Source organism: Embiotoca jacksoni, unplaced genomic scaffold (assembly GCF_022577435.1).
Source record: "Embiotoca jacksoni isolate LCO1_2020_lvr unplaced genomic scaffold, fEmbJac1.0.p SCAF_40, whole genome shotgun sequence".
Taxonomy (NCBI): Eukaryota; Metazoa; Chordata; class Actinopteri; family Embiotocidae; genus Embiotoca; species Embiotoca jacksoni.
The window spans coordinates 656,652-674,437 of NW_027185393.1; the positions used below are offsets into that span (position 1 = coordinate 656,652).

Consider the following 17,786-nt stretch of genomic DNA (forward strand, 5'->3'; position numbering starts at 1 on the left):
TTTGAGTTCAAAAACATGGAATGAAGGAACCAATCCATCTGCCAGAGTTTACCCAGTCTGAGGACTTTGAACTGTGTTTTTTCTCAGCTTTTCTGCAGTGACTGTTCTCTGCCATTGTAAGACAGCAGTGAATAAAGCTGAATAAAGCAGTAAAACCAACAACCTCTGTCTGTAGGGGATAATCAGCCTGGTATTGGAGTGTATTGATCGTCTTCACGTCTACAGCAGTGCAGCTCATTTTGCTGAGGCAGTAGGAAGGGAGGCTGCAGAAGCCTGGAGCTCCATCCTCAACTCCCTCTACCAGCTACTGGGTAAACACACACATACATGTGCATGCAGAGAAAAGGTGGAGTAACCCACATTCAATGTCCACTGTCTATATGAAGGTTTTCTATTTTGATATTCACATGATTTAAGGAGATGACAAATCACTCAGTGTAATGATGGGATTAATATAAAAAGTGATGCAGTCAGAGGACAGAGATCCATGCAGACGTTTCTACAGTGTTTTTGGTTTCCATTATCACACACCTCTTGTTGACATGTCCATCCTCCCCTGTCCACTCCTTCCCTCTGTCCTCCACCAGCTGCACTCATCAGAGGGAACAGGAAGAACTGTGCCCAGTTTTCTGGCTCTTTGGACTGGCTGATTAGCAGATTGGAGCGTCTGGAGGCCTCTTCTGGTAGGTCAACTTACCTCTGACAAGATCACATGATTGAAAACAGCAGGGTCCCGAAGTCTGAGATCACATAAAAAATCTGTCATATTTTCAGACTTTGAAATTTTAAGAACATTTTAAGATTTCGAAACATTCAAAAGCACATGCAGTTTCAGCGTTTAACATGTAGAAGAAATATTTGAGATTCTGAACACATGAAATTGCTGTCTACAATGCTCACCTTCCATTTGGAATCCATGTTATCAAATCCATGTTATCAACCATTAAAAAAGGGCACTTTTTTTTTTTTTTTAAACTTGTGATGATTATCTACTACACTCCACGATCTATTTCAGAGACTGTGATATCCTTTGATATCCTCTGATTGTGTGGAGTGGGAAGGTCTTAGGACAAAAACTCCCTTTTTCTGGAAAGCTCCATCTCTGCCAGTTACAAATTTTGGTTTTGACTTCTTGCTGCACATGAAGTCCTTCTTACGATACATGTCTATTTCATTTCTAGGTATATTGGAGGTTCTTCATTGTGTGCTGGTGGAGAGTCCCGAGGCACTAAACATAATCAAAGAGGGACATATCAAATCCATCATATGTCTGCTGGACAAGCATGGACGCAACCACAAGGTATTGGCACTTCTTTCATTTTTGTAGATCCGTACATACAGAAATAAAATACTGTGCAGAATTTTAGGCACTAAAACTAAAGTTGGGCTGTTTTCAAAAGTAAAAAGTCAAAACTTGAGCGAGATCAAATTCCAGGGGGAGCACCCTTTGCCTTTAAAGCTCCTACTCCTAAAACTTGCACACTACCGTATGTACAGTATTTTTTTTCTTTCATCAATCAACCACAACATTAAAACAACCTGCCTGATATGGGTTAGATGCCCCTCATGCCACCACAACAACTTTGACACAGTCAGAGCATCATCAACAGATCAGCACGATCTCTGAGGTATCCTGTGATATCAGGCACCTGGGCGTTCCCAGCAGATCCTTAGAGTCCTGTAAGTTATGAGGTTGGGAAGTCAACACCTTTGTCATGTTCCTCGAACCATACCTGAATAAGGTGTGCAGTGTGGTCCTGCGTAAGGAAGCCACTGCCATCAGGGAACACGATGCCTCCAAATATAATGCCATAAACAGGTGCACATGTAGGACGAATGGGTCAAAGTAATCTCCACATGAAATAAAGGCCAGGGTCCAAGCTTCTCCTGCTGAACATTACCCAAAGCATCACACTGCCTTCATCCCATCGTGCACCCTGCTGCCATCTCTTCACCAGGTAAACGATGCACATGCACACGCAGCCGGCCATCCACATGATGTAAAAGAAAACGTGATTCATCAGACCACCTTCTCCATGGTCTAGTATTGACACTCATTTGCCCATTGTTGGAGCTTTCATCTGTGGACAGGGGTCAGCATGGGCACTCTGACTGCAGCTACACAGTCCCACATGCAGCAAGCACCGATGGATGTCCTCACACATTTCTATCAATGCCAGAATTAAGGGTTTTAGCAATTTATGCCACAGTAGCTCCTCTGTGGGATTGGGTCCTCCCCTCGCATCAGTTCCATAAACCCAGTTCTGTGGATGTCCATCCTGGACCACTTTTAGTAGGTACAAACCACTGAATCCCGGAAACACCCCACGATACCTGCTGTTTTCAGGATCTTCTGACCCAGTCATCGAGCCACCAAGATCCTCACACCTTCCCATTTTTCCTGCTTCCAACACATAAACTCCTAGAAGTGACTGGTCACTTGCTGCCTAATATATCACACCTCTTGGCAGATGCCATTGTGATGAGATAGTGAATGTTATTCACTCCAACTATCAGTAGTTTTAATGTTGTGGCTAATGGTGTAAATATCAACAGTTTCCTACATGTGGAGACTTCCACTGTCCACCTTGGAATCGTTTTTTGTGCAAATGATCGATGCAGAGTCTGTGGTGACAAAAGGTCTGAAGGAATCAGCAGGCAGAGATTTGTCAGCTGTGGTCAGTGCAGGATGAACAACACACTTCTCAACCTTTGTTTTAAATCCCTCAGGTAGAGAACATTGGGCCTCATTCACCAAAAATGTTCTCTTCTCCTCTCTTATGACTTCATGACGTGTTTTAAATCCCAGATCTGTTCTTACATTGATGAATCTTATGGCCCTCCAAAGTTGAAAGCGCTGCCAGTTGTTCATAATTAGCATAGATAACCGCCCTGCCAATGCCCATAAAAGGGCATGAGACTGTAGGGCCGTGTGCACACAGAGTCACAGAAAGGGAGGGAGAAAAGAGAAGTTGAGAGAAACGGAAATGCTGAAAAACAGTGGAGCAGCGGACTCCAAAAGGACGAACAACTACAGCTGTTCAGAAGCTGTGCTGCTGCAGGAAAAAGCGCTGTCATACTTTTTAGCATAGTGTAATTTATAGATCTAAAATTGTTTAAAAAAAAAAAGATGAATGTGATAGCATTGCTCGTTCCTGTCCCCCTGCACCCAGACCCTAACCCCGTTCACCCAGACCCTGTCTCCCTGCACCCAGACCCTGTCCCCCCTGCACCCAGACCGTCCCCCTGCACCCAGATCCTGTCCCCCTTGTACCCAGACCCTGACCCCCTGCACCCAGATCCTGTCCCCCATGTACCCAGACCCTGACCCCCTGCACCCAGATCCTGTCCCCCTGCACCCAGATCCTGTCCCCCCTGCACCCAGACCCTGACCCCCCTGCACCCAGACCCTGACCCCGTGCACCCAGATCCTGTCCACCTGCCCTGTGTCTGATCGCAGATGGTCCTAGACATCCAGGAGCGAACAGCCCAAACACCTGAACGCTGGTTACAATCCCAGAAACACTTCAAAAAATACATTTTTAAAAAATGTAAAAAGTGAAAATACTTTGTGTTGTTAGTGATGTTTTCCTCCTTGATATTATTTGTAATATATAAAGAATCACATTGTAAAAGGCAAAATGTATTTCAATTTACAAAACTATTGTCAATCCTTTGAGTGTGTTTATTCAAAACTAGAATGCTTTGTTAAGAAATGAAAAAAATTAAGAATTATTAAGAAAATATTGCAGATTAAATACTATAATAACATACAACTGTGGAATTGAAGAAAACTAAATAACTGACTATGTCACACAAACTTGTCAGCACTCAAATGTGCGTGTGTTATTGAGTGTGTGTAGATTTTGTTCTTACCTAGAAAGAAATAAGAAAACATCGTTGAATGCCAGAATCTTCACAAAAACTGCATAAGTGGGTTTTAAGAAGAAATTTAGTTCTGAAGAACGGTTGGTGAATCAGACCCCGTATCCTCAGTTGTTGACGGGCACTGACTCCGCAGGGTGTAATGAACAATAATTATTTCTCAGGCGATGCTAACACGTTGTGACAGGAAGCTTTAGCCGGCCCAAGCAAACCGCTGTTTCAGGAAGCCTGCTGTTCAGTCTGTGTGCATGTGTACGTTCATACTGTAACAACAGTGGCATCTTCTCTGCTTCCTGCATGCTGTTTAGGTTCTGGACGTGTTGTGTTCACTGTGCGTGTGTCACGGCGTCGCAGTGCGCTCCAACCAGCACCTGATCTGTGACAACCTGCTGCCAGGAAGAGATCTGTTACTGCAGACCCGCCTGATCAACCACGTAAGCAGGTATACACACACACACACACACACACACACACACACACACACACACACACACACACACACACACACACACAAAATCCAGCCCTAGGTTCATGGAGCTGTGATAGTGACTTTATGTTGTCATATTTACCGATTCACTGACAGTATACCGTCTGCTTCACTTCTCCCAAAAGCATGCATCCCAATATCTTCCTGGGAGTCAGCGATGGCTCCGCCCAGTACAGGAAGTGGTACTATGAGCTGATCGTGGATCAGGTGCTGCCGTTTGTCACCGCAGAAGCCACTCACCTCAGAGTGGGCTGGGCGAACACCAGCGGCTACGCACCCTACCCCATTGGAGGGGAGGGCTGGGGGGGCAACGGAGTGGGTGACGACCTCCACTCTTACAGCTTTGATGGACTCCACCTTTGGTCAGGTGAGCTGTGTGTGTGTGTGTGCGTGTGTGCGTGTGCGTGTGTGTGTGTGTGTGTGTGTGTGTGTGTGTGTGTGTGTGTGTGTGTGTGTGTGTGTGTGTGTGTGTGTTGTATCCAGTCTGTGTGAAATCAAAAGAAATGATGGTAGTGTACTTGGTTCAGCTGGTACACATTCCTACACATTGTATGATTCAGCTATATGTAGATTAGGTATGGGTACATACTTATGACCATGTGATATTTCAGTTTTTCTTTTTTAATAAATTTGCACAAATTTCTACATTTCTGTTTTTTTCTGTCAAGATGGGGTGTTGAGTGTACATTGATGAGAAATAAAATGAACTTTTTTGATTTTAGCAAATGGCTGCAATGAAACAAAGAGTGAAAAATTTAAAGGGGTCTGAATACTTTCCGTACCCACTGTAAGTCTGCTTGTCCATATTTTATTTCGTCAGCTATAATTGTGTTTGCATGTATCTGTGTATTCAAGTATATTGATATGAGTTCATGTGTGTGTAAGTATGTGTATGAGTGTGTGTAATTAATTATTTATCCAAACAGATAACAGGTATTGAGTTAGTTTGTTCCAGAAGGCAGATTCACTTCAAATGTTTTCATGTTACAGACTAAACATGTAACCCAAACTAAACTCACGAATCCTCACTGTTCCTCCACTAATCCTGTGCAGGCTGCATCGCGCGGACCGTCAGCTCACCCAATCAGCATCTCCTGCGAGCCGAAGACGTGGTGAGCTGCTGCCTGGACCTCAGCGTGCCCAGCATCTCCTTCAGGATCAACGGCCAGCCGGTTCAGGGCATGTTTGAGAACTTCAACTCCGACGGCCTCTTCTTCCCGGTGGCCAGCTTCTCTGCCGGAGTCGAGTCAGTGCTTTAGATTGACATGTTACTTTATTGATCCGCAAAGAGAAAATGCAAAAGGCAGCGTGAAAGTGTTGGCAGCAAGTCACGTTAATCACACACAAAATGCATGTTTCCATGTTGAAATCTTAACTTGGGTACCATCGTCTCTCCTCCCTGACTCGCCTTCCTGTCACATGCTGCGCTGCAGGGTGCGCTTCCTCCTCGGGGGTCGTCATGGCGAGTTCAAGTTCCTCCCTCCTCCTGGTTACGCCCCCTGCTACGAGGCGGTGCTGCCCAGGGAGAAGCTGAAGCTGGAGGCCAGTCAAGACCAGACTGCAGCCAAAGAGCTGCTGGGACCCACAATCACCTTGAGTCAGGCAGCATTCACCCCGACACCAGTGGACACCAGCCAGGTGAAGACACTGTCTGCTTTTAAAATTCAGAGCACACAACTCCTCCTGCTGTTTCTTTTTTTTTTTTTTTTTGCAATAACAGACTTCATTTCAGGTCATTTTTCTATAATCACAGCATTTTCCAAAGTCACTCATGACTTTTATTTTGTTTGTTTTAGTGGAAACAAACAAGCCACAGTAATGCTGAAGTAACATGTATAACTGATTTGTTTTTCTGTGTGTGTGTGTGTGTTTAGATTGTTCTGCCACCTCACTTGGAGAGGATCAGGGAGAAACTTGCAGAAAACATCCATGAACTGTGGGTGATGAACAAGATAGAGCTGGGCTGGACCTACGGAGCAGTGAGTATCCCACCAACAGCTGTATGTAATATTAATAGTCTTCATAGAGCCCTTTCAATGCGCACATTACACAGTACTTCACACACTGCAGCTAATTTTAACCGAGATATCAGATTTTTTTTAAATCGCCATCACTGATTCAGCCAACCTAATTGTCATTCCAGAGTCTTGTGACCCCGACTGCAAACAATCTGCTCCCTGTAGTTTTCAGACCTTCTTGTTGAATAGATGAAATACCTCTGCCCGGTCTTAAACTAAGCACCAGCTAATGTGGAACGAACAGGACAGAAATACAACAGGAGAAGAGGCCATGAAGGACCTTAAAAGTAATAAATAAGAAGTTAAAATCTATTATAGAGGATACTGAGAACCGGTGTTATGAGTGATGTGATCACAGCTCTTGGTTCTGGTTGCTCCTGGCGACTGAAGCCGGTGCTGTCTGGTGTTGACGAGTAGATTTTTGGTTAAAACAGGTAAAAAGGTTGTTGTGACAATCAAAGCTTGATGAGTTAGAGGCATTTAAAATGGTCTCTGTGTGTTAAAAGTTAAATTATTGTCTATTACAAGCGCCTTTTGCAGACGCGCTAATATAGTTTACCAATGTTTATCTTAAATGTTGATCGTGTTGATCATGTTTGACAGTCAAATAGCATTTCTGTAACACTGTACACATGGCACAAGACTGAACTGAATGCTACACACACACACACACACACACACACACACACACACACACACACACACACACACACACACACACACACACACACACACACACACACGCACACACAAATTAAATTCAGGTCTTATTCTGCTGCTGAAAAGCTCTTAAGCTCAAAAAAAGTTAAACCATGACTGATCCAGTTATAGAGGGAGATTTTTCTAATGACTAATGATTTAATCTCAGATAAATTTTTTTTTTATTATTAATACATTTATTGTGGTAATTTGATGTAACTGAGGAGAACATGTATCAGTAGGTTTCCCAAAGAGCCACGAGCTAGAATCACTTACGATGGTCATTATAAAAGTTGCAAAATAAGTTTTAAATTCCATCACTGCCCTTCTTTTAAATACCAAACGCTGCACCCTGTGCAAAATGAAGTTGTTTGGATGATTAACACAAGAGATAACTGTAACAGGTAGATGAAGGCAGCCGTGTTGTGTAATGTAACTTGCTCTGTGACTCCATGTGATGAGGTCTCCCCTAGTTATCCATGTCTGGAGATCACAGGGTTTCCTCCTCTAACCTCTGTGTTTTTAAACCTGTGTTTCAGGTGCGTGATGATAACAAGCGGCAGCACCCCTGTCTGGTGGAGTTCTCCAAGCTTCCTGAACAGGAGCGGAGCTACAACTTACAAATGTCCCTGGAGACTCTCAAGTAATGCATCCGTGCAGTGAGCAGCATGAGATGTGACGTCAGATCAAATATTTATCAGTTAAACCTCGGTGTTCGCACCACACAAGTTTTCTTTTCTGTCGACTTTGCAGGACTATCGTGATGGTAACGGCATCACCCGCCTGGACGCAGTACTCATCTCACTTTGTGCGTTTGTGATTGTATTTTTGTGTGTTACAGAACTCTCCTGGCTCTGGGCTGCCATGTTGGCCTCGCAGATGAACATGCTGTTGAGAAAGTGAAGAGCCTGAAACTGTCAGCAACGTAAGTCACCTCAAGCATTAATACAAACAAAACATACACAACTCAACACAGACCAGATGTTGTCAAGTCCATGTTACCATGCAAGATGATACCTGATGATGTCATCATGGTATAGGAGTCAAATTAGTTTGAGGAGATAAATATTGTTTATTTTAATTCCCGTTTTCATATTCAGCTTTATTGCTGCTACTCTTTAAATATTGCCTTATTGTGTTTGCTTGAGATATACTTTGTATAATCATGATTATATTTTCTCTTTTGTTTTGAAAGACACATGTTGATAAAAATAAGATAAAAAAAAAACAGAACTTAACGAGTGCCTAATGGGCAGTCAGTGGCACGAGTGACGGAGGTGGAGCGACAACCCTGTTTAACTGTTTTGTGGAATTTTGGTCTATTAGACAGATTTGCAAGATATGAATGGCAATGCTTTGGGGAAACATTTTTTGTGGCTGAATAAACCTTTTTTCCTTTAAGTAACAAGTGTAATTTGTTTTGTGGATGACGTAAATAAACACGAGTCTGGACGGAAGCTTTGTCTCTGAACCAAGTTTAGGATCCTACACATGGGGTGGAGACAAAAGAATATTTGAAAGACTAGCGCAACAGAAACTAACACTGCCACATTACACCAAATTCAAAACTGTCTGTCAGACATCAGCGCATCGATGTTGTTGAGGGTCTTCCGCTAACTATACAGTGCTTGAACTCTTTGTGTGCAGCTATGAGTTGTCCTGTGGTTACAAACCTGCTCCTCTGGACCTGAGTCACATCAAACTGACGTCCACCCAGGAATCCATGGTGGACAAACTGGCCGAGAACGCACACAACGTCTGGGCAAGAGACCGCATCCGCCAGGGCTGGACCTACGGCATCCAACAGGTCGGAAACTGTCACCTCAGACTCTGGTTAAATACTGATGTGTGTGTCTTTTGCTGGAAATGTTTGTATTGTTGTCATATGTTAAATTATAAAATCATACCGTACACAATGCAGTACACAAGAACGTGAGTAGGTACCAAAGAACACGTGAGGACAACCTGCATGTCGATTCATCAACGATAATAATGATAATCCAATAATATCAAGCCCACAATAAATTAGCAGCTTGCCATATAACTTAGTTAAGTCACTGGTGATGTCTGAATAGTGACTCAACCCGAGCTGCTCTGATTTCAAACAAAGATTGAAGATATCTGCAGCGAGGGCAGATCAGCAGTAAACCTGTATGTAGGACCACCATGAGTTTGGCTGATTGTTTTTGTTGTATGTCTATACTGTTACAGGGTCATACAGTTTCCTTGGTACTTCCCTCAGCAATTATGGATGAACATGTCTTGCTCAAAAGCACCTCAGTGACACCCACGGTTTTATTCTCCTCACTCAGCCAGAGCCTCGTGTAGTATTTGTTTTTTTTCCCCTCTGTATCCTTCTTGTATTCTCTGACTCTCTGGCTCTCGTTAGGATGTAAAGAACCGTAGAAACCCCCGTTTGGTCCCCTACATTCTGCTGGATGAAAGGACCAAGAAGTCCAACAAGGACAGTCTCAGAGAGGCTGTCCGGACTCTGCTGGGCTACGGATACAACCTGGAGGCCCCTGACCAGGACCATGGTACAGTAATCAACCTACATACATTTCCAGTGAAAAAAACTCATTCAGTATCATTGTTTGTAATACTTTTGGTGCAAAATGACCACTTATATTATTCAGAAGATCAATATGTATTCTTAGATGGTATTTTTTTCTGTGCTAATGTATTCATGAGATTGATCCTCTCTCCTTCCCTCCGTCTTATCCAGCAGCTCAATCTGATGTCAGCAATATGTCTGCTGAGAGGTTCCGCATCTTCAGAGCAGAGAAAACCTACTGTGTCAGTGTCGGGAAGTGGTACTTTGAGCTGGAGGTAAGACACAGTAAGAAAATGGTGATCAACACGGAGCTTATGGTAGTTTACTGTATTATTGTAGTGCTTTGAAACATATCAGCAGTTGGCTGATACAAATGTGAAGCTCTGTGCTGTTCCAAACAAAATAATGCAAGCTGTTTCTTGACAACAAGTAGTATATACAATCTTCACCGTGCTGTGATAGTGCTGGAGGATAGTCTGACTGCACCCATATATCCTTCTGTTGTCGTAACCCCTAAGCCCAGGATGCAGGAATGCCGCTTTTGCAAATTTCCCATAAACACTATTATCCCCACAAAAATAAACAAAAATAGTGTTTATGGGGAACTTGTTTCGGTGGAAATTTTCATGTGGGAAGGCACAACAATGGCTAAATCCCTACATAAAAGTTGAAGAAGCAGGCAGGCCTGCGTTATTGCATGATCCAAATCTTTGTCAAGGCTTGTTATTTCAAGTGTGTTGCTGCTCGGTGGTTGTTGTTGTTGTTGTTGTTGTTGTTGTTGTTGTTGTTGTTTCCTGTTGTAATGGGGATTTTGAAAACATAAACATAGTGGAAGGTGGAGATACATCCAGCCAATATGAGGTTTATAGCAACATACTACCTCCAGAGAGTCAGACGAGTATACGACTGATTGTTGTTGTACGTATGTGAGTGTGAGTCCGACCTTCTGTCCAGGATGCAGTTTATCACACTCAGCTTTACTGTGGTTGTAATATGGTTTCTAAAATGGATACTAACCTGGTCCCACACCTCCTGCAGGTGTTAACAGCTGGAGAGATGAGAGTGGGATGGGCCAGACCAGGATGTCTGCCAGACCAGGAGCTGGGATCTGATGACCAGGCCTTTGTCTTCGATGGCTTCAAGGTGGCTGGAGTTTTCTTTACTCATTCAGTCATACTGCAATCATGTTTTAATATATAAATTATATTGTATATATATATATATTTTTAATCATAATCTGCATACAGTGGCCAGAAAAACAAAGGAAACTGCTTGGAATCTGCATTTGTGTGTAACTTGGTCGTAAAACGTGGTCGCATCTTCAACTATGCTAAAATTACAAACAATCTGTTTTATCCAATGACCCACAAATCAAAGTGTTGTTCTGTCCATTCAAACATTCATAGTGTAGGTGAAACCCTAAACTACACACTTACAAATAAACATGCATATGAGAACCAACAAGGATTCTTTGGCTTGTTCCCACAGGAGAATCCTTTGTGGTTCCTGGGAGAACCGATTGTAAAAGTTCCATCTAGAACCCAATATGATAGAGTTATACCTAGAACTCTGTATGAGAGGTTGATTGAACACCTGTTTAATTCCACCTTAAAATGAACTGTTAATCCTAGTAGTGCATGTACTAATGTTTTGGTCTCACGAGTTGAATTTGTTTGTCTTATTTTAGGACAAAAATATTGTGAAGTTCTAAAGGGTTTCAAACACCACTATGAGACACAAGCCAGGTCCATCATGCTCTCCAGCAGCGACACAGCAGAGAGGGAAGAGAAAAAGACAGTTATTATCACAGGCCTGCTTACTACAGCAGATGAACATGCCATCTACAAACAGCAAAGTACTGCCTGGTCCAATGAGAGCAGTAGGAGTTTGGGCCCAACATAATGATTTCTGGAGAAGATGTAATTAGTCTGTCCTCCTACTCATCCAACAAGAGCCTTCAGTGGCTACAATCAGAAGAAAGTCAAGGAACCCCACAAAGTTTCCACTTTATTTAGGTAACAGGCACAAAAAATAACAAATATTGTTACTTTAATAATAGAAAAAAATACAGAAATTTGAATGCCAACATAAAAATGTTTTGATCCAAAACATGTACAGAATTAAGAATCATTTTCATCTATATTTAACAAAAGTAGTACTGATCAGCTGCAGGAATTTGTCCTTTTAAAAAAAAAATAAAACTCTCTTCACTGATGCTGGAACAGAAATGTAGTCCTTGATACGCAAAACAAATATTTCACTTGTGTGACCTCCCTCAAGCTTAAGAAAAAAGATGTTGTTTAATATTTGTGACTTTTGTAAAATTGGTGTTGTGGTTTAAAGAGGACAATAGACAGTGATAATACATTATACCACTCAAATATTCCCGTTAAAATCATGAACACACCTCATTGTCTGTTCAGGCTGTGAAGTTCATCTCTACAAAAAAGCAAGAAACAAGTGTTTACATTAATTAACTTTTTGATTCACCCTTGTGTATATATATACTGTATATACTTGTGTATATATATATATATATATACTTTCTCCAAAAGACTCCTTCAGCTCCGCTGTCACAAGGACAGATACAGGAGATCATTCCTGCCGACCGCAATAAGACTGTACAATAACTCACCTCTGGCAAAATCCATCACACAACAATAACACTGTTGTCTGTGTTTCTTGGTTGTTTGTATATAATATATATATAGATATATACTGTACTGTATATACTGTATATACTGTGCATTTCATATTTTATATTTTTACTGCTATTTTACTGCTATTTTATTGTTTCTATTATTCTATTATTATCTCTTGCTTCCTGTATGCTGCTGTAGCGAAAAAATTTCCCCTCGGGGATTAATAAAGTAACTACCTAACCTAACCTAATCTAACCTAACCTACTAAACCTAACCTATATATATATATATATATATATATATGTTATAAACCTTCTTCAACAGAGAAATGCCCCTCGGTTATACCTCCGTCCGCCACTGATTACCTCTGTAAATGTATGTAAAACCCTCCTGACACAAGGCTGTGTTTTCCAGGTCCAACGCTGGCACCAGGGCAATGAGCACTTCGGGCGTGCCTGGCAGACGGGGGACGTGGTGGGCTGCATGGTGGATCTGAATGAGCACACCATGATGTTTACTCTCAATGGAGAAGTGTTGCTGGATGATTCTGGATCGGAACTGGCGTTCAAGGACTTTGAAGCTGGAGAAGGTTAGTGCTGGACCCAGAGAAGGCAGCAGTGTTTCTGGATCATGTTTCTATCTGGTTTCTTCTTTGGAGAGTTTTAACCTGCATTTGTGGACGCAGCGATGAACTGTGTTCACAGGCGATGGTTTTCACAAGTGTCCCTGAGCCCATGCAGTGATTTCCACTCCAGAATAGTGTGTTTTTAATGCAGTGCTGCCTGAGGGCCTGGAGATCACCACCATCCAATATTGGTTTCCAGCCTTGTCCCTTGTGTTCAGAGATTTCTCCAGATTCTCTGAATCTTTTAATGATATTATGAACCGTAGACGATGAAATCCACTAATTCTTTGTAGTTTTACGTTGAGGAACATTATTCTTAGATTGTTGCACTATTTTCCCAAACAGCCTTTCACACAGTGGTGAACCTCTCCTCATCTTCACTGCTGAGAGACTCTGCCTCTCTGAAGTCATCTTTTTGTACCCAATCATGTCACTGATCTGTTGCCATTTAACCACATTAGTTGTGAGATGTTCCACCAGATATTTTTTTAAGCATTATACAACTTTTCCAGTTTTTTGTTGACCTTGTCCCAACTTTTTTGAGATTTGTTGCTGGCATGAAATTCAAAAGGAGCACATATTTTTTTTTATTAAACAATGACATTTTTGTTTCAACATTTGATATGTTGTCTTTGGTCTATTTTCAATGAAATATAAATTTATTTGATTTGCAAATCATTGCATTTTGTTTTTACTGACCTTTTACTGACCTTTTTTGGAAACTGGGGTGTATTTATTTATACCATTCAGAAGAATTCAATTTCAATTGAATACTGACTTTTTAATGGTTTTACAGGAAGTATTAAACAACACCTATAAGTTTTAACATCGCATCACGTTTGTGTGTCCCAGGTTTTATCCCAGTTTGCAGTCTCGGTGTGTGTCAAGTGGGGAAGATGAACTTCGGTAAAGATGTGAGCACTCTGAAGTACTTCACCATCTGTGGCCTGCAGGAAGGCTACGAGCCGTTCGCTGTCAACATGAACCGGGACGTCACCATGTGGCTCAGCAAGAGGCTGCCTCAGTTTGTGCCTGTTCCCCCCAACCACCAGCACATCGAGGTGAGGGAGGTTAGCTCTCACTTAGCACCATGCAGCCACTACCTGGTTGACTCTGTTGAATAAATTATTCAAAAAGTAAGCTGAGCTGCAAATGTTTCTTTTTCAGGTGACGAGGATAGACGGGACAGTGGAGTCGTGTCCGTGCCTAAAGGTCACCCAGAGGTCATTCGGCTCTCAGAACAGCTACACTGACATCACCTTCTACAGACTGAGCATGCCCATCGAGTGTTCTGAGTCCAGATCCCCGTCGAACTGCAGCGTCTTCTCAACAAAGAAGGTAACAGATACTGTGTGTAACACATACTCGCTCAAATGCTGCCCATCTGTTGTGCAGGATATTCCTTCACTGCACAAAGTGCTTCTGATCACATGTACAAAATGATTTGTTGCAGGTTGTCTCAGATTTCTTCATTCAGCTGCAGAGTATTTATTTCTGTTTTTGCTTGATGTAATGATGCTAAAAAAAAAGTCATAATTTTTGCACCCTGGGAACTGCACGATATAATTTCCCATCAGCTCAAGTAAACCGATGTCCTTGCAAATATATTTATGAAGAAGAGTGTTTTTTTCTTTCTTGCACATATTGTATTATAATTTTCTTTCCAGCTATAAACATCTAATAGCAAGTCAAATCTCAATCAACCTTTTCTGAATATGAACCTAAACTGATCTTTCTCTACCCTCCAACTCACTCTGAGATTTATTGGGTTCCCAACATGCTGTGCGTTCAAGCTATTGGCTGCTACCTGTTAAAGTTAACTTATGTGTGGTGTGTTTATACTGTCTGTTTCTGTAGGAGCTGGAGGACTTTGAAACCGTGTCAGACTTTGAGGTCCTGATGAAATCGTCTCATGGTCACAACGGTCCTAATGCACCCGACAGAGACGAGTTCAACAACCACAAAGATTATAACCAGGAGAAGCCATCCAAGCTCAAACAGCGGTAAACCCTCGGTCCTATCAGCACATTTCATTCATTACCAACAGCATCATTCATGTTCAATAGTAAAGATTCAACAGATTGTTGTTTTTTTTTTAACATATTTTTAAATCTAAACCAATCATATGATCTGTAGGTTCACACTGAAGAGAAACAAGCCTGACAACAGCTGTCCTTCATCTGCCCGTCTGTCAGAGGAGGTGATATCTGACGACAAAGACGGCTACGAGATCCTCATGCAAGCCCCTGCTGTAAGAAAATACAAATTTAAAGTCACAAACACTGAATCATGAAATTTTGATTAATCTACAGTCTCATTTATCTTCATTTGTATCAGACATAATATTTATTACCTACAAAAGTGTTCCCTCCAGTGTTGCAGTTCTTTGAATCGATTTCCAGTCAGATGTGTTGTGAAGCCCTTTAAAGAAACGTTCCTGTGATGAGAACGTATCTCTCTCTGTGCAGCATTACTACTCGGTGCGGATCTTCCCCGGTCAGGAGCCCAGTAACGTGTGGGTCGGCTGGGTGACCTCCGACTTCCATCAGTACGACCCGGGCTTCGAGCTGCACAAGGTCCGAACTGTCACCGTTACCCTGGGAGATGAAAAGGGCAAAGTTCATGAGAGGTTAGTCGAGCTACAGACAAACACTATTTTATGATATATTCTCATGTATTGTATGTTGAACTTTTTGTCGAGCCGATCTTCCTTTCGGTTTTCATTCCATCTTAAGGCTCTTCTTATACACTTTTTAATGCAGTTATCCAATCAGCCAATCACATGGCAGCAGTGCACTGAATAAAACCCAGCAGATACAGGTTAGGAGCTTCAGTTCATGTTCATGTCAAACATCCGAATGGATTATTGTCATCGCTGTGACATCATTGTTGGCGGTAGATGGGCTGGTTGAGTATTTCTGAACCTGCTGATCTACTGGATTTTTATCATAACAAACTCCAGCATTCACTCAGACAAAAAAATGTTAAGTGAGCATCAGTTTTGGAGACAGCGGGACTGGGCAGGATGGACTACAACAGCAGTTTCACTTCTGTCAGCCAGCACCAGAAACCTGAGGCTGCAGTAGGCTCTCAGTGTAAAGAGCAAACGGATTCAAAAGTATCATTCAGAAGTTTTAAGACTTGTTCACAGGCACAGATTCAGGAGAAGGTAATATCCCTTCACAATCTGTAGGATCTGTGAGGAATCATCGTCTGTACATCTTACACCATAAAAAATAGACACTCACTGACCAATTCCTCAGGAACAGCATACTAATACTGGTTGGAGCCTCCTTTTGCTCTCAAAGCAGCCTGAGCTCTTGGAAATATTCCTTTGAGGCTCTGCTCTATGTTGACAGACTGCATCACATCATTTCTTCAGATTTGTCTGCTGCACATTCGTGCTGCCAATCTCCTGTTCTACCAGATCCTCAAGGTGTTTTTACTGGATTCAGATCAGGTGCACGAATCTCAGAATCCTCTCAGAGCTCCAAACAGAAACTCTTGGTGCTGTTATCTGAACGTCTGTAATGAGATCGACCACAAACATCATCCCTGCACAATATCATTTATGACGTTTTTTTAACGTGCTGTCGTTCATCGTTTGAAGAATATTTTTCCATCCTCGTCGTACTTCTGCAATTTTATCCTCTGCTTAAGAAGTTCTTCAGCCTTTTTTTGTGAATAACTTTTATCTTTACAAGGATCTACTCTTAACTTTAAGGGGAAATTCTTAGAAAACGTTACAATTCTAATAATTTTCTGAGATTTTCATGATGACCAGTAACTCTTAGCACCAGGAAGCTTCATAAATACGGCTCCTGGTGTCTGGGGAGGACAATGAAGTCCAATGAACTCATTGTCATACTCATGAAGCCAGTTTGGTGAGACTTTTGCTTTGTAATATGGTCTCTGATAAACATTCGAGTCATAATTAATTGGTATTAAGGACCTAAAGTGAGACCAGAAAATATGTCTCACACATTACACCAGCAGCAGCAGCAGCCTGATGGTGGAGATGAGGCTGGTTGGGTTCATGGATTCAGCCTGTAGCCTCAGCCAAAATTAAATCCGACTAGGATGAGATTTTTCCAATCTTTAGCTGTCCAGTTTTGGTGAACCTGTTCCCATTAATGACTGAGATGTATCCTCTTGGCTGTGATGAGTGGACCATGAAGTGATCTTGTGCTGCTGTAGCCCATCTGAGTTACCTGAGTCACTCAGATCTAATTTTTTTCTTCATTCGGATGTGTGGTGGGAAAATTAAAGCTTCTGATCTGCATCTGTAGATTTTATGCATTGTACATCATAAAATCACAAATAAGCAAATGTACAGGTGTTCCTAATAAAGTGCTCTGGAATCCTGTGGACAGACTTCCAGAGTTGAACCAGCTGTTTAAGCACCATGTTTTTTAGTTTGTTTTTGAACCTTGACCTGATGTGGATGTTCTCTTCTCTACGCTCCACCCTGCAGTATAAAACGCAGTAACTGTTACATGGTGTGGGCCGGAGAGAGCAGCAGTCCTGGTCAGGGGAGGAGCAACAACGGCTTGGAGATCGGCTGCGTAGTTGACACAACGAACGGTCTGCTGACCTTCACGGCCAACGGAAAAGAACTCAGCACATTCTACCAGGTAAAAAAACAATACTCCAGGTTGTTCCTTCACTTCCTCTCCCTTCTTCCTTCCTAAAAGGTCCTTTCATCTTACCATCTATACTCACTTTCTTTTTGCTTTCTATTTCCAAATAAGCCTCAGACTTCTGGCACCAGCTCTTTTAAAACCACATATGTCTCTTTTTTCACAAACAAAAAAACATGTGTTGTCCTGCACATCATCTTGCATGCAGTCAAACAATGATGTTAGATGCTAACTGT

At 42.0% G+C, this 17,786-nt stretch overlaps 1 protein-coding gene across 9 annotated transcripts in view; it reads left to right on the top strand.

The window, feature by feature from the left end:
• ryr2a (ryanodine receptor 2a (cardiac)) overlaps positions 1–17,786 on the top strand; it is a 187,805-nt gene that overhangs the window by 89,209 nt on the left and 80,810 nt on the right. For 7 of the 9 annotated variants that reach the window (XR_011179203.1, XM_069168608.1, XM_069168611.1 and 4 more), the window contains exons 14-34: positions 176–311; positions 588–683; positions 1,182–1,300; positions 4,194–4,327; positions 4,498–4,739; positions 5,426–5,618; positions 5,806–6,010; positions 6,247–6,351; positions 7,629–7,732; positions 7,931–8,014; positions 8,737–8,896; positions 9,479–9,626; positions 9,815–9,918; positions 10,682–10,786; positions 12,700–12,874; positions 13,763–13,971; positions 14,078–14,248; positions 14,768–14,913; positions 15,047–15,161; positions 15,379–15,539; positions 17,385–17,544. Coding sequence is in view for 8 of the 9 variants with exons in the window: in XM_069168608.1 (XP_069024709.1) it covers positions 176–311; positions 588–683; positions 1,182–1,300; positions 4,194–4,327; positions 4,498–4,739; positions 5,426–5,618; positions 5,806–6,010; positions 6,247–6,351; positions 7,629–7,732; positions 7,931–8,014; positions 8,737–8,896; positions 9,479–9,626; positions 9,815–9,918; positions 10,682–10,786; positions 12,700–12,874; positions 13,763–13,971; positions 14,078–14,248; positions 14,768–14,913; positions 15,047–15,161; positions 15,379–15,539; positions 17,385–17,544 (3,072 nt within the window). In the remaining variant the exon portion in view is untranslated. The remainder of the gene's footprint in view (positions 1–175; positions 312–587; positions 684–1,181; positions 1,301–4,193; positions 4,328–4,497; positions 4,740–5,425; positions 5,619–5,805; positions 6,011–6,246; positions 6,352–7,628; positions 7,733–7,930; positions 8,015–8,736; positions 8,897–9,478; positions 9,627–9,814; positions 9,919–10,681; positions 10,787–12,699; positions 12,875–13,762; positions 13,972–14,077; positions 14,249–14,767; positions 14,914–15,046; positions 15,162–15,378; positions 15,540–17,384; positions 17,545–17,786) is intronic. The other 2 variants (XM_069168615.1, XM_069168613.1) reach the window with 1 other exon arrangement.